Raw genomic sequence first — 14,995 nt, 5'->3', positions numbered from 1 at the left:
GACTCTTCTTGTGACTGATTATGGTCCTATAGTATCACGGAGTTTGTTTTTGAGTTATCAGACAGTTTATATTCCCACAAAGGAGAGGGAGAGATAACCATTAAAAGGTCCAACCCCTACTTCTCTGCTCCCCTGCCAAATGTCTTTCACATTTTAGTCACGTTAAATATGTCGCCTCATTGGTTCTCCATATAAGGCGTGATATTCCCCAACTCCGCCCACCAGCCAACATTGGCTACCACTCACCTGGGTAATTATTACCTATTAAGGTAATTTAAATGACTTTATTTGCGTAAAGTGATAACTTAGAGTGTTTATAAATATAGTAGCCAAGTTAAAATTAACAACAAAGAGCTTTTAAAAAGTGTTCTTAACATTTAATATATTTGTTTTAACAAATAGTGGAAGCTAGTATAGCCTCAGGCTACATCAGACATTAGAGGTGAAAGGGTCCTAACTAGCTGACTGTAACCCAACCTCCCACTTGTTCTACCTGCTTTTTCTTTTTCTGGACCAGACAGCGCTGCTACAGACCAGACAGCACTGCATACACCCATCAGCTATCCTTTCCTGTCTACTTTCTTCACGCAACAGCAGTCAAAATGGTGAGTGCTGGAGGTTTCTGCACGGATGGCTTTTTGCTAAGCCAACAAATTCTCAGTATTGTAATATATTTTGTGGGTTTAGAGATTAGGACATGTGCTATGTATGAAACTGTGAGAAAGGTTTTAAAATAACTTCAAATGGACAGTATACCTCTCTCTCCGGTCGAGTACTCCCCGATACTACACGGGATAATTGTAAGGACATAACTTGTAACCTCAGTGGTAATCTATCCTGAATATTTGGCTCTTTTGTTATTCACAACCTCTAAAGTTAGTGGTCTGATTTTCATTGAAGAAAAACTTTTCTGTTGTTTACCATCAAAGCTTACTTAACCTTCATCCGAATGTCAAGAGTTTCGTCTTACAATATCTTTGGATTCTTCGGCAAGTATGGAATAGAACAGTTTTAGGTTGCATTCGAATTGCCCCATAGGGCTCTGGTCTAAAGTAGTGCACTATATAGGGAATAGGGTGCTATAGGGCTCAGGTCTAAAGTAGTGCACTATATAGGGAATAGGGTGCCATAGGGCTCTGGTCTAAAGTAGTGCACTATATAGGGAATAGGGTGTTATAGGGTTCAGGTCTAAAGTAGTGCACTATATAGGGTGCCATAGGGCTCTGGTCTAAAGTAGTGCACTATATAGGGAATAGGGTGCCATAGGGCCCTGGTCTAAAGTAATGCACTATATAGGGAATAGGGTGCCATAGGGCCCTGGTCTAAAGTAGTGCACTATATAGGGAATAGGGTGCCATAGGGCTCTGGTCTAAAGTAGTGCACTATATATAGGGAATAGGGTGCCATTTGCGACAGAACCCAAGACATGGCCCTGAATGAAAGTAAAGCACTATATATAGAATAATGTGACAATCGTCCTATGGGCCCTGGTTAAAAATAGTGCACTATATAGGGAATAGGGTGCCATGGGTTATATAACCAGCTCCCTCCTGAGAGTTTAGACTTCACCAGGGCGGCTATACTACTAGTGCTGACTTGTTCTCACCGTCTCCAGGAATGTAGCTGACAGAGGCCTAGAACATTCACAAGGGAACTAATTCCTATTCCTATATATAGTGCACTACTTTAGACCAGAGCCCTATGGAACCCTATTCCCTATATATAGTGCACTACTTTAGACCAGAGCCCTATAGCACCCTATTCCCTATATATAGTGCACTACTTTAGACCAGAGCCCTATGGCACCCTATTCCCTATATAGTGCACTACTTTAGACCAGAGCCCTATGGCACCCTATTCCCTATATAGTGCACTACTTTAGACCAGAGCCCAATGGCACCCTATTCCCTATAGAGAGATACAATATGAAACACTAAAATATTAAATATTACAATGAGGTCTATTTCCTCTCTCTGTACCCCATGTATACTGAAATATCACAATGAGGTCTATATCCTCTCTCTATACCCCATGTATTTCTCTCTCTCTATAGGATTAAGGGCAGAGAGAACCCTTGGTTTACTAAGGAACTTACAAAAATCATAAGGGAACGAAATGCTATGTGGGCTAAAGCAAGAGGGACTGGTTTGGCAGATGATTGGATGGCTTTTAAACGTCTTCGAAATATGGGTGTGGCTATGATCCGTAAATTGAAAGCAGACCACTACCTGAAATCTACTTCACAAAATGTAAATAATCCATCCAAATTTTGGCAAGTAGTGAAAGGTTTGGAGTGCAGAAAAGATACACAGCTTCCTAAACTATTGTTGGTCGACACACAGATTGTAACTGAGCGAACCTCCATTCTGAAAGCCTTGAACCAGCATTTTTTAGATGCAGGCAGTTTATTTGAAAAGGTCAAAGGTATAATTGAGCCCCCTATAAATGTACCTGACACCCCTGTGCACTCCTTCACCAGGTTCTCCTTTTCATCCTTCTCTGTTTCAGAAGTGTGTAAAGCCCTGAAAGAAATGTATTTAAAAAAATCCCCTGGCCCTAATGAACTAGACCCCCGTCTCCTACACATAGCCGCAGACATCACTGTTCCTCCCTTAACATGTATTTTAAGGAAATCCCCAAGTTATAGAAATCTGCTTTTGTACTGCCTCTCCTGAAAGGTGGAGATCCTTCGCTACTTGACAACTATTGACCCATATCAAAATTGTCTGTACTATCAAAGGTACTGGAGTCAGTTAGTAGGCAGCTAAAGGCCTACTTCCAAGAAAACAACATCTTAAATGGAATGCAATCAGGTTTTAGGTCCGGCCACAGCACTGTTTCAGACAACATTGAAGGTTTTAAATGACATCCACTGTGCTCTTGATAAGAAACTACATTGTGTGTCTGTTTTTATTGATTTGTCGAAGGCTTTTGACACCGTGGACCATGCTGTGTTAGTGGAAAGGTTAAAATGTTGTGGAATTACTGGTCATGCTCTAGATTGGTTTATAAATTACCTATCAAATCGTACACAATGTGTAATTTATTTATTTTATTTCACCTTTATTTAACCAGGTAGGCTAGTTGAGAACAAGTTCTCATTTGCAACTGCGACCTGGCCAAGATAAAGCATAGCAATTCGACACATACAACAACACAGAGTTACACATGGAATAAACAAAACATACAGTCAATAATACAGTAGAACAAAAGAAAACAGTCTATATACAGTGAGTGCAAATGAGGTAAGTTAAGGCAATAAATAGGCCATGGTGGCGAAGTAATTACAATATAGCAATAAACACGGGAATGGTAGGATGCGCAGAAGATGAATGTGCAAGTAGAGATACTGGGGTGCAAAGGAGCAAGATAAATAAATACAGTATGGGGATGAGGTAGGTAGATAGATGGGCTGTTTACAGATGGGTTATGTGCAGTGATCTGTGAGCTGCTCTGACAGCTGGTGCTTAAAGCTAGTGAGGGAGATATGAGTCTCCAGCTTCAGAGATTTTTGCAGTTCGTTCCAGTCATTGGCAGCAGAGAACTGGAAGGAAAGATGACCAAAGGAGGAATTGGCTTTGGGGGTGACCAGTGAGATATACCTGCTGGAGCGCGTGCTACGAGTGGGTGCTACTATGGTGACCAGTGAGCTGAGATAAGGCGGGGCTTTACCTAGCAGAGACTTGTAGATAACCTGTAGCCAGGTTTGGCGACAAGTATGAAGCGAGGGCCAACCACCGAGAGCGTACAGGTCGCAATGGTGGGTAGTGTATGGTGCTTTGGTGACAAAACGGATGGCACTGTGATAGACTGCATCCAGTTTGTTGAGTAGAGTGATGGAGGCTATTTTATAGATGACATCACCAAAGTCGAGGATCGGTAGGATGGTCAGTTTTACGAGGGTATGTTTGGCAGCATGAGTGAAGGATGCTTTGTTGCGATTATAGGAAGCCGATTCCAGATTTAATTTTGGATTGGAGATGCTTAATGTGAGTCTGGAAGGAGAGTGTACAGTCTAACCAGACACCCAGGTATTTGTAGTTGACCACGTATTCTAAGTCAGAGCCGTTCAGAGTAGTGATGCTGGACGGGCGAGCAGGTGCGGACAGTGATCGATTGAATAGCATGCATTTAGTGTTACTTGCATTTAAGAGCAGTTGGAGGCCACGGAAGGAGAGTTGTATGGCATTGAAGCTCCTCTGGAGGTTAGTTAACAGTGTCCAAAGAGAGGCCAGAAGTATACAGAATGGTGTCGTCTGCGTTGAGGTGGATCAGAATCACCAGCAGCAAGAGCAACATCATTGATGTATACAGAGAAGAGTCGGCCTGAGAATTGAACCCTGTGGCACACCCATAGAGACTGCCAGAGGTCCGGACAACAGGCCCTCCGATTTGACACACTGAACTCTATCAGAGAAGTAGTTGGTAAACCAGGCGGGGCAATCATTTGAGAAACCAAGGCTGTCGAGTCTGCCAATAAGAATGTGGTGATTGACAGAGTCGAAAGCCTTGGCCAGGTCGATGAATACAGCTGCACAGTAATGTCTCTTATCGATGGTGGTTATGATGTTGTTTAGGACCTTGAGCGTGGCTGAGGTGCATCCATGACCAGCTCTGAAACCAGATTGCATAGCGGAGAAGGTACGGTGGGATTCAAAATGGTCGGTAATCTGTTTTGTTAACTTGGCTTTCGAAGACCTTAGAAAGACAAGGTAGGATAGATATAGGTCTGTAGCAGTTTGGGTCTAGAGTATCACCCCCTTTGAAGAGGGGGATGACTGCGGCAGCTTTCCAATCTTTGGGAATCTCAGACGATGCAAAAGAGAGGTTGAACAGGCTAGTAATAGGGGTTGCAATAATTTCAGCAGATAATTTTAGAAAGAGAGGGTCCAGATTGTCTAGCCCGGCTGATGTGTATGTGTCCAGATTTTGCAGCTCTTTCAGAACATCAGCTATCTGGATTTGGGTGAAGGAGAAATGGTGGGGGCATTGGCGGGTTGCTGTGGAGGGTGCCGGGCAGTTGACCGGGGTAGGAGTAGCCAGGTGGAAAGTATGTCCAGCCGTAGAGAAATGCTTATTGAAATTCTCATGGCGGATGGTTGTAAATCTGAGTCCATAGAGGTGTGCTCAGGTGTTCCACAAGGTTCTATTTTGGGCCCACTGTTGTTCATTTTGTGTATGTTGCTAGTTCTGAACGTCACATGCTAATGTAAAAAGCTGGTTTTTGATATAAATATGAACTTGATTGAACAAAACATGCATGTATTGTATAACATAATGTCCTAGGGTTGTCATCTGATGAAGATCATCAAAGGTTAGTGCTGCATTTAGCTGTGGTTTGGGTTTATGTGACATTATATGCTAGCTTGAAAAATGGGTGTCTGATTATTTCTGGCTGGGTACTCTGCTGACATAATCTAACGTTTTGCTTTCGTTGTAAAGCCTTTTTGAAATCGGACAGTGTGGTTAGATTAACAAGAGTCTTGTCTTTAAAATGGTGTAAAATAGTCATATGTTTGAGAAATTGAAGTAATAGCATTTCTAAGGTATTTGAATACCGCGCCACGGGATTCAACTGGCTGTTGAGTAGGTGGGACGATTTCGTCCCGTCGACCCTAGAGAGGATAAGGCTTGTTTTTCTTTTGAGGCCAGGAAGGAGCTGGTACGATGTACATTACTGTCGGTTTTAGATTTTAGTGATGTTATACAGTATATATGCAGGCCTCAACCACTACCCTGAGAACACTTGATTCAGTGCATCATGCAGCCCTCAGGTTCATTACAAATCAGAAACGTCTAACACACCATTGTGATCTCTACAGCGCTGTTGGCTGGTCCTCTGTAACGCGGGTCGTATAAAGGGGACCAAGGCGCAGCGTGTATAGTGCTCATATTAACTTTTATTATGAAGACACTAGAACAAAACGACCGACAACAGTTCCGTCAGGTGAAATTCACTAAACAGAAAACAACTACCCACAAACCCAGGAAGAAAAACCCCTACTTAAATATGATCTCTAATCAGAGGCAACGAGGATCAGCTGCCTCCAATTAGAGATCAACCCAAACAATCCCAACATAGAAATAGAAAAACTAGAACTTAAACATAGAAATAGAAAACATAGAAAAACACAAACACCCCCTGTCACACCCTGAACTACTCTACTATAGAAAATGACATCTTACTAGGATCAGGACGTGACATCGTCATTGACCTTGCGTAGGCTTAAACACTGGTATACACTGATTTATAAGGCCATATTGCTGCAAAATGCCATTTTATCCCTGTTCTTTTTTAGTCCGGTCAGTAAATAAATATCAATTACGGTCCCAGTCTGATTTGCTTCTAACAGTACCAAGAAATAGAACAGGTCATGGTAGAAATAGTTTTAGTTACTCAGCTCCGTGGTCCTGGAATTCTCTCCTGAACATTTTAAAATGTGATGATCTAGTTTCGTTAGTGGAGTTTAAACACTTGATCGATGTATATATCATAGAAGAGTGTAATTGTTTTTAGGCCAGCTGTTTTTAGTCAAGATGTTTGTGTTTTTAATGTAATATGTAATTGTTGTACTATATGTGTGTTTATAGTTTTGTTTAATGTTGTTAGTGTATGTAAGTTGTTTTGTCTGAAACGTTGTTCCCCCTGCTGCTATTGGAACAGGTCTCTCTTGGAAAAGAGATATTATTTCAATTGAGAAAAAACCTGTATAAATAAAGGTATAATAATATATATTTTTTAAATAACCCATGTATTTCTCTCTCTCTATACCCCATGTATTTCTCTCTCTATACCCCATGTATTTCTCTCTCTCTATACCCCATGTATTCTATTATACTCATTGTCAATTCCTACTTTAGGACAACTTTCAGATTTAGAATCTAGTGCTGACTTGTTCCAGTCTGTCTGGAATGTGACAGACTGAAGCCTCAACCACTGAGAGGGAAACTATAAAGAGTCCCAGCCAGGCTTCACCTGAACCAGCATTGTTTTCCTAAGGCTACAACACACCAATAGCATTAGTTGGCTGAGAGTACTTGCGAACCAGCGCAATCCGATTGAATTTTTTTTTAGAATCGAGTAATGCTTGTAATTATAATTCAGTATTCCATAGTAACATCTGACAAAAATATCTTAAATTTGTTGTCAGTCAGACATCAACAGCGCGCTGAGCGATCAGTAGACTAACGGGAGATCCACATTCCTCTGACTCTTCTTCTCTCCTTTGTGACTGTTGTATTCTTCTTCTTCTTCCTCTTCTTCTCTCCTTTGCGACCGTTGTATTCTTCTTCTCTCCTTTGTGACCGTTGTGTTCTTCTTCTCTCCTTTGTGACCGTTGTGTTTTTCTTCTCTCCTTTGTGACCAGGCCTCTGGAATAGCGGTCCATGATGATGTCGTTCACACATTTGACAAGATCAGAGTTCGCCTCCAGGGGGCTGACAAGCAGGAGCAGCTGAAGCTGGTGCTCTTCAAGATCAGCGACGATGGGAAATGTATCATTGTGGACAAGGACAAATGCCTGAAGGTCAGAGGAGCCATATAATAATATATGTCATTTAGCAGACACTTTTTTTTAACGTATGGGTGGTCCCAGGAATCGATCCCACTGTCCAAGCATTGCAAGCACCATGCTCTACCAACTCAGATCCAGAGGACCACATAGTTAGGCATTCGAAGCTTTTCTTAATTCATCTTTCCTCAATTCCTTGCATCCTCTCTCCTCGCTTCTTTCTCAAAAAAATGGAAATGTAGGAGAAGATCCAAGAGAGAATTTAAGGGGTTGTGTCCTAAATCTCTCATTTGCTATCTTGTTCTAATTCTAGATATTCACTTACACATAGCATTTTTTTTTACTCTGAACATTTTGTAATATAATGTAATTGGGAGCTGACGTGGCTGCCATAGAATCATGTAGTGCCATATTAATGCATTCAAATACAGAAACCACTGTAACGGCTGTCGTATAGAGGGGACCAAGGCGCAGCGTGTTGAGTGCTCATAATTACTGTTTATTCAACTCGGAACACTAAAGAAAATAACAAAGCGAAAACGATCAGCTAACAGTTCTGTCAGGTACTGAAGACTACACAGAACACAACTGCCCACAAACACAATAGAAAAAGAAAAAAGCTTAAATATGATCTCCAATTAGAGACAACGCGAACCAGCTGCCTGTAATTGGAGATCATCCCAAAAAACTCCAACATAGAAATAGAAAACTAGAACTAAACATAGAAATAGAAAAACCACTCAAAACACCCCCTGTCACGCCCTGACCTACTCTACAATAGAAAATTACATCTTACTAGGGTCAGGACGTGACAACCACAATGTTCAAGCTTTCTTACTATTATTATTTTTAAGGTTAGTAATGTGAGCATCTAGAAAAACAAACCACTATATAATTGCAGTTGATTAATCAATTACCAATGAATTAAAGGTCAAGGACCTGAACGGGGAGGAGGACGTATTCAGGAAGATCGTTAACATGATGCCGACGGAGGACTGCCGCTATGCCCTGTACGACTGTTCCTGGGAGAGCAAGGACAGCCCCAAAGAGGACCTGGTCTTCATCATGTGGTAGGTTGGACCATAGAGTTATAATAACATGGGTTTAAAGAGTTAGAATAACTACATTAGAGTAACTAACCCTGTACGACTGTTCCTGGGAGAGCAAGGACGGCCACAAGGAAGGTGATAAGTGGAAATAGAAATTAAAGGACATGTACTGTACACCATACGTAACACTACCATGTCAGCCATATTGAGTGGAGTGAGAGAGGATTTGGACATTGACTCAAGGCAGAATGTTTGGGAGGACTTTCTAAATGTAGTATTTTTATGTTTGAATTGCAGGGCTCCAGAACACTCAACTATCAAAAAGAAAATGAAATATGCCAGCTCAAAGCAATACATTAAAGCAAAGTTCCAAGGTAAGAATTTGGGTTCTGCTTTCAACACTTTCATCCAATCACCTTTCCAGCATCAGGGGGGGATATGTTCATTAGGTACCAAATGAAATAAAATGGACTGAAACAGGGAGCGATTGCATGGACTTGTCCAATAAGATACTCTCATTTTCAAACACCGCCTATTGCATGCTAGAATCGGCAGTTTGCTACATCCATTTTTGGATTTATAGATTAATCATTATACCCATTGATTCTTGAAAAATCAAATTTCTAAATACGTCATGAGCTGAGTTCAACTGTCGTTCAAAGTAGCGGGTTCAGAACATTTTGAATGGGATGGCCAAGGTGGGGTACAGACCCAGTTCAGGGGGTCCAGAACATTTTGAACCTTAATCGTTGCAAGGTGGATTTTTTTTCTTCTATATTATTATAATGGTTCAACACATGAAATGCTTCAGATTAGGTTTGGTACATTTCCCTGTTCAAATCGATCATAAATCAATTCCAAAAGTCTTGTTACAGTGTATGCAATCGGTAAATTCACTTGAAAGTGCCATTCTGAGTTCGAATTATACTGTGATATTTGTGGGTCTCTATGTTTTTAAGGGGGATCTCCTATGTAAAAATACATCGGCTTTATAGTAAAGACACGTATGAACTTTTAATGTGTCACAAACACACTGATTGTGAAAAACAAATCACTTCAAAAGTAGGTTATCTGCACAAGTAAGTCCAGCATCTGAACAGTCCAGCATCTGAACAGTCCAGCATCTGAACAGTGCTCTGTGCACCTGTCATTTTAATGGAAAAGGACATGATTTATAAACACTATCTATAATGACATTCAGCCTATAAAGTGGTGTGTATTCATGGATGCCAAGGGAAGCCAGGTTTCCACCCCCAAAACAATTACAAAAAAATTATAACGTCGCATTCGTGTCTATCCGTGTTTCGTAATTTTCCTTCAATTCTCAAGAGGCTGATTCTATTTCACCAGAGAAAGCATCCGAACGAGGCAAATGGTGCCTCTCTGTCTTAGTATCTGTGGCCCGTGTATCTGATGCTGTCTGGCCAAAAAGAATAATGACAGATACATAGGCCACACATACTAAGACAGAGGGGCACTCTACGGTGAGATTGATAAGTCTTGCTGTCGGTACGTGTCTTGGTAAAAATTATCAATATACACTGCTCAAAAAAATAAAGGGAACACTAAAATAACACATCCTAGATCTGAATGAATGAAATAATCTTATTAAATACTTTTTTCTTTACATAGTTGAATGTGCTGACAACAAAATCACACAAAAATAATCAATGGAAATCCAATTTATCAACCCATGGAGGTCTGGATTTGGAGTCACACTCAAAATTAAAGTGGAAAACCACACTACAGGCTGATCCAACTTTGATGTAATGTCCTTAAAACAAGTCAAAATGAGGCTCAGTAGTGTGTGTGGCCTCCACGTGCCTGTATGACCTCCCTACAACGCCTGGGCATGCTCCTGATGAGGTGGCGGATGGTCTCCTGAGGGATCTCCTCCCAGACCTGGACTAAAGCATCCGCCAACTCCTGGACAGTCTGTGGTGCAACGTGGCGTTGGTGGATGGAGCGAGACATGATGTCCCAGATGTGCTCAATTGGATTCAGGTCTGGGGAACGGGCGGGCCAGTCCATAGCATCAATGCCTTCCTCTTGCAGGAACTGCTGACACACTCCAGCCACATGAGGTCTAGCATTGTCTTGCATTAGGAGGAACCCAGGGCCAACCGCACCAGCATATGGTCTCACAAGGGGTCTGAGGATCTCATCTCGGTACCTAATGGCAGTCAGGCTACCTCTGGCGAGCACATGGGGTGCTGTGCAGCCCCCCAAAGAAATACCACCCCACACCATGACTGACCCACCGCCAAACCGGTCATGCTGGAGGATGTTGCAGGCAGCAGAACGTTCTCCACGGCGTCTCCAGACTCTGTCACGTCTGTCACGTGCTCAGTGTGAACCTGCTTTCATCTGTGAAGAGCACAGGGCACCAGTGGCGAATTTGCCAATCTTAGTGTTCTCTGGCAAATGCCAAACGTCCTGCACGGTGTTGGGCTGTAAGCACAACCCCCACCTGTGGATGTCGGGCCCTCATACCACCCTCATGGAGTCTGTTTCTGACCATTTGAGCAGACACATGCACATTTGTGGCCTGCTGGAGGTTATTTTGCAGTGCTCTGGCAGTGCTCATCCTGCTCCTCCTTGCACAAAGGCGGAGGTAGCGGTCCTGCTGCTGGGTTGTTGCCCTCCTACGGCCTCCTCCACGTCTCCTGATGTACTGGCCTGTCTCCTGGGAGCGCCTCCATGCTCTGGACACTACGCTGACAGACACAGCAAACCTTCTTGCCACAGCTCGCATTGATGTGCCATCCTGGATGAGCTGCACTACCTGAGCCACTTGTGTGGGTTGTAGACTCCGTCTCATGCTACCACTAGAGTGAAAGCACCACCAGCAATCAAAAGTGACCAAAACATCAGCCAGGAAGCATAGGAACTGAGAAGTTGTCTGTGGTCACCACCTGCAGAACCACTCCTTTATTGGGGGTGTCTTGCTAATTGCCTATAATTTCCACCTGTTGTCTATTCCATTTGCACAACAGCATGTGAAATTTATTGTCAATCAGTGTTGCTTCCTAAGTGGCCAGTTTGATTTCACAGAAGTGTGATTGACTTAGAGTTACATTGTGTTGTTTAAGTGTTCCCTTTATTTTTTTGAGCAGTATATTTAGAGACAACCTATCAGATCTCACATTTTCTGTGGGGGGCACTGGAGTGGCCAATCAGATTTCAGGGGGACCCCACCCTGGGCCACCCCCTGGACATGCCACTGGTCGTATCCCATCAGAACCCAAAATATACAATTGATTTACTCCAATGTTTGTCAACAACGTAAATGTAAACAAACCATGTGTAGCTTCAAAACATGAATAAAACTATCATTTTGATATGATGTATGGTCAGAATTTGAGTGGTTACATTTCTCCAGGCCCATCCGTCAGCTTTTTACCAAAACAGAGGCGGGGTTGACGGCTTTGTTATTGTTTCAAGTGCGGATTCTAGCGGACAGTAGCCTGATGAATGACACAGAAATGACAAGTGGCCTGAGGTGGTTTAGTAGTCTAAGCCAGGTCCTCCAGAACAGACACACCGCTGCAGCATGGGTTACGAAACCAGCCCCCTGATATTTCAGCACCACTCTCCTCTATTTTTAATCTCCAATAAAACCAAAACATGTGAGGAGTGGGATTCCTTAAAAAAAAGAGAGATTGACTGACTGGCTGTGTTCTCGTGTGTTTCACAGGTCTGAAGTTTGAGTGGCAGGTGAACGACATGTCAGACGCCAAAGACAGCTCTGTCTTCATCGATAAACTGGGAGGGAGAGGAGTCGTTAAAAAACTGGAGGGGAAAGAGGTCTAAGGTCCTGACTACTGATGCCGCCGTACAACATGGAATCAAAACCAGACCTGGGTTCAAATACTATTCTAAATCCTTCAGATACTTTCAGCGTTTGCTTAAGCCTGCCAGGTGGGCTTTAAAAAATAAAAATGTACGTTTGGGACTTTTCTAATACTTCCATTGCAACAAGTTCAACCAAGTATTTGAGTTCGAATAGTGTTTGAACACAGGTCTGGTCAAAACACCAATGCAAAAGCAGCCCACTTCCTGTGTGTCCAATTGAAATGTCCATCAACAGAGTCTTGTAATTGATTTGGTCTTTATTGAAAAAAAAATCCATTGGTCAATGGCAGATTGGTGATAAATGTCATACTTTTTCCAAACATAACTGCTTCATGATTTATACAAATGAACATGAATTTTCTTGTAGCTTGGGATCCTAGTATCATCCTTGAAATGGGATTTTATTTTTTGGGGTATCCTGTGTCTATTGACTCTGTTCCAGACCAAATCATCTGATATGATTTCAATCATATTATTCATATACCTTCTATGTTTTGTTGAAATTTTGAAAATGTCACTAAATATATTGTTAAAAAAAGGAAGATACCTCTGCAGAATGTTGATGGCAGAAGCTCCACCACTATAATAAAGAGAAACTGAATTTCCTGTATACTCCCCTGGATTGTCTGTGCCAGTATTCCATTTGATATCACAGAGATTGACACTAAGGTTTGCATTACTGTCTGGGGCAATTGTCAACAGAGCAGTCGGGCAAGTTAAGCCTGGTCTGTTGGTTCTGGTGTTGTATTCCATGTTATAGAGAAGCTCCTCAGGAACACAGAACACTTTATTTTATGAAAATAAGCACATGGAGTAGTCAGCCGAATGGAACAAGTAGCTAGCCTGGATCCCCTGCGATGCTGAACCTGGCCTCTAGTACATTCCCAATGTCTTGATTCCATCCAAAAATACTTCCAAATTATTGAATACTAGTGAATTTACCTCCCAAATTGGAAAAATGTGTTGTGGTATTGTGTTGACAATTTAAATGACTGAAAATGTATGAATTCAGTGTATTGTTTTTTGGATATCATCTAGGCCCTCCATACGTAACTGGCGCACCGCGGACCGGATCTGGACCCAGAACGGGATCAATACAGACCGCAGGCCCCCCCTCCCAAAAGTAATACATACAATAAATATATATATATATATATATATATATATATATATATATATTTGTTTTTTTACTCGCTCTGGCTTCGACCCCTGGTATCATATAAACACGCATAAGACATGGAGGAATGAATAGGATTGCAGGAAATTAGCTTTAAAAGAGCAAAAACAAATCTCTGCATCGTGCTAAATGTTTAGAATTGCAGGAAATTTACTTTAGAAATGGCCCAACTTATCTTAAAATCCAACAAATTGTGTGATGGGCACTTTTTCTAAATGGAAAAATGGGTCTCTAAAATGAACAGAACTGAGGAAGTTCTGGGCCATATGGGTTGAGGAGAGATAAATAATTGTTACGAGTGTCATGTGTGGAGGACCAAGACGCAACAGGGAAGTGTATACTCATCTTCTCTTTTTAATATAAAAGGAGAAACAAAATAAACACGTTTACAATTAACAGAAACAACACTAACAGTTCTGTCATGTGAAGAACACAACTACCCACAATACAAACACACCCCTAATTATAGGACCTTCAATCAGAGGCAACGATAGACAGCTGCCTCCAACTGAAGGCCCCAACACCAATTAACTAAACATAGAAATACAAATGACTAGACAGAACATAGAAACAAACTAACATAGAACATTAACCAAAACCCTGGACTAATAAATCAAATACCCCTCCCTACATGGACACATACACACAACCACCCTGAACCACATAAAACAAATACCCCCTGCCACGTCCTGACCAAACTAAACACTAACAAATAACACCTTTACAGGTCAGAACGTGACAATAATTGAGTGTTAGCTACTACACTTCAAAAAGAGAGTTGCAATGTCATTTAGAAAAAAAAATACTTGTTTATTAACAGACTATAAAATATATATATATATACACATTAAAATAACAAAAAAGCACGAATAAAACATCACAAATCACTCAAAAAACAGTTACATTCATCCACAAATAAGTCCCTAATCAATACTTTAAATTGCAAAAACGGCACCAGAACATCAAGATTAAATGTATTTGGAATTTTGTTCGAGCAGAACAGTGCATTAAAACTAAAAGTAGATTTACCTAGCTCGGTGGAGACCCTAGGAACCTCAAGAGTTAACCAATCCTGTGAACTGGTTTTTGCAACTCAGGTGTCTATAGTTCAACAGCAAAGTCAGATAAGACGAAAGTTTAAGAAGTAGGGCCTTGTAAACAATTTGCAAAAAAATAGTCCTCGATGCTAGATGCTTCCTGACTGTCTGGCTTTCATTTTGGTGATTATTAGCGAGCTGGAAATAGTAAAGAAACGAATGTAGGTCCCCCAAATTATTACTATTATTTGATAATAATTAGTGATTTATTAGGTATTGGGTATTTATTAGGATCCCAATTAGCCGCTGCCAAAGCATCAGCTACTCTTCCTGGGGTCCACATGAAACCTGACATAATACATAGTA

The 14,995-nt window shown here is 41.5% G+C and overlaps 1 protein-coding gene across 1 annotated transcript; it reads left to right on the top strand.

Annotated features, from left to right (window-relative positions):
- Window positions 1-476: 476 nt before the first annotated feature.
- On the top strand, window positions 477-13,025 carry LOC106578802 (cofilin-2). Its single transcript, XM_045702293.2, has 5 exons — window positions 477-605; window positions 7,368-7,526; window positions 8,442-8,581; window positions 8,858-8,934; window positions 12,258-13,025. The coding sequence occupies exons 1-5, from the start codon at window positions 603-605 to the stop codon at window positions 12,371-12,373; spliced, it is 495 nt and encodes a 164-aa protein (XP_045558249.1). The 5' UTR covers window positions 477-602; the 3' UTR covers window positions 12,374-13,025.
- The last annotated feature ends 1,970 nt before the right edge of the window (window positions 13,026-14,995 follow it).

The sequence above is a fragment of the Salmo salar genome, chromosome 19 (assembly GCF_965601325.2).
Source record: "Salmo salar chromosome 19, fSalSal1, whole genome shotgun sequence".
In the NCBI taxonomy this organism is placed as follows: Eukaryota; Metazoa; Chordata; class Actinopteri; order Salmoniformes; family Salmonidae; genus Salmo; species Salmo salar.
This window is presented reverse-complemented; position numbering and strand designations above follow the sequence as displayed.

Bases quoted from the DNA above. Each gene is read 5' to 3' on its own strand.
- LOC106578802 (XM_045702293.2), top strand. The intron at 8,582-8,857 runs GTAGGTTGGACC...TTTGAATTGCAG, and splicing joins GACCTGGTCTTCATCATGTG to GGCTCCAGAACACTCAACTA. The intron at 8,935-12,257 runs GTAAGAATTTGG...TGTGTTTCACAG, and splicing joins CATTAAAGCAAAGTTCCAAG to GTCTGAAGTTTGAGTGGCAG.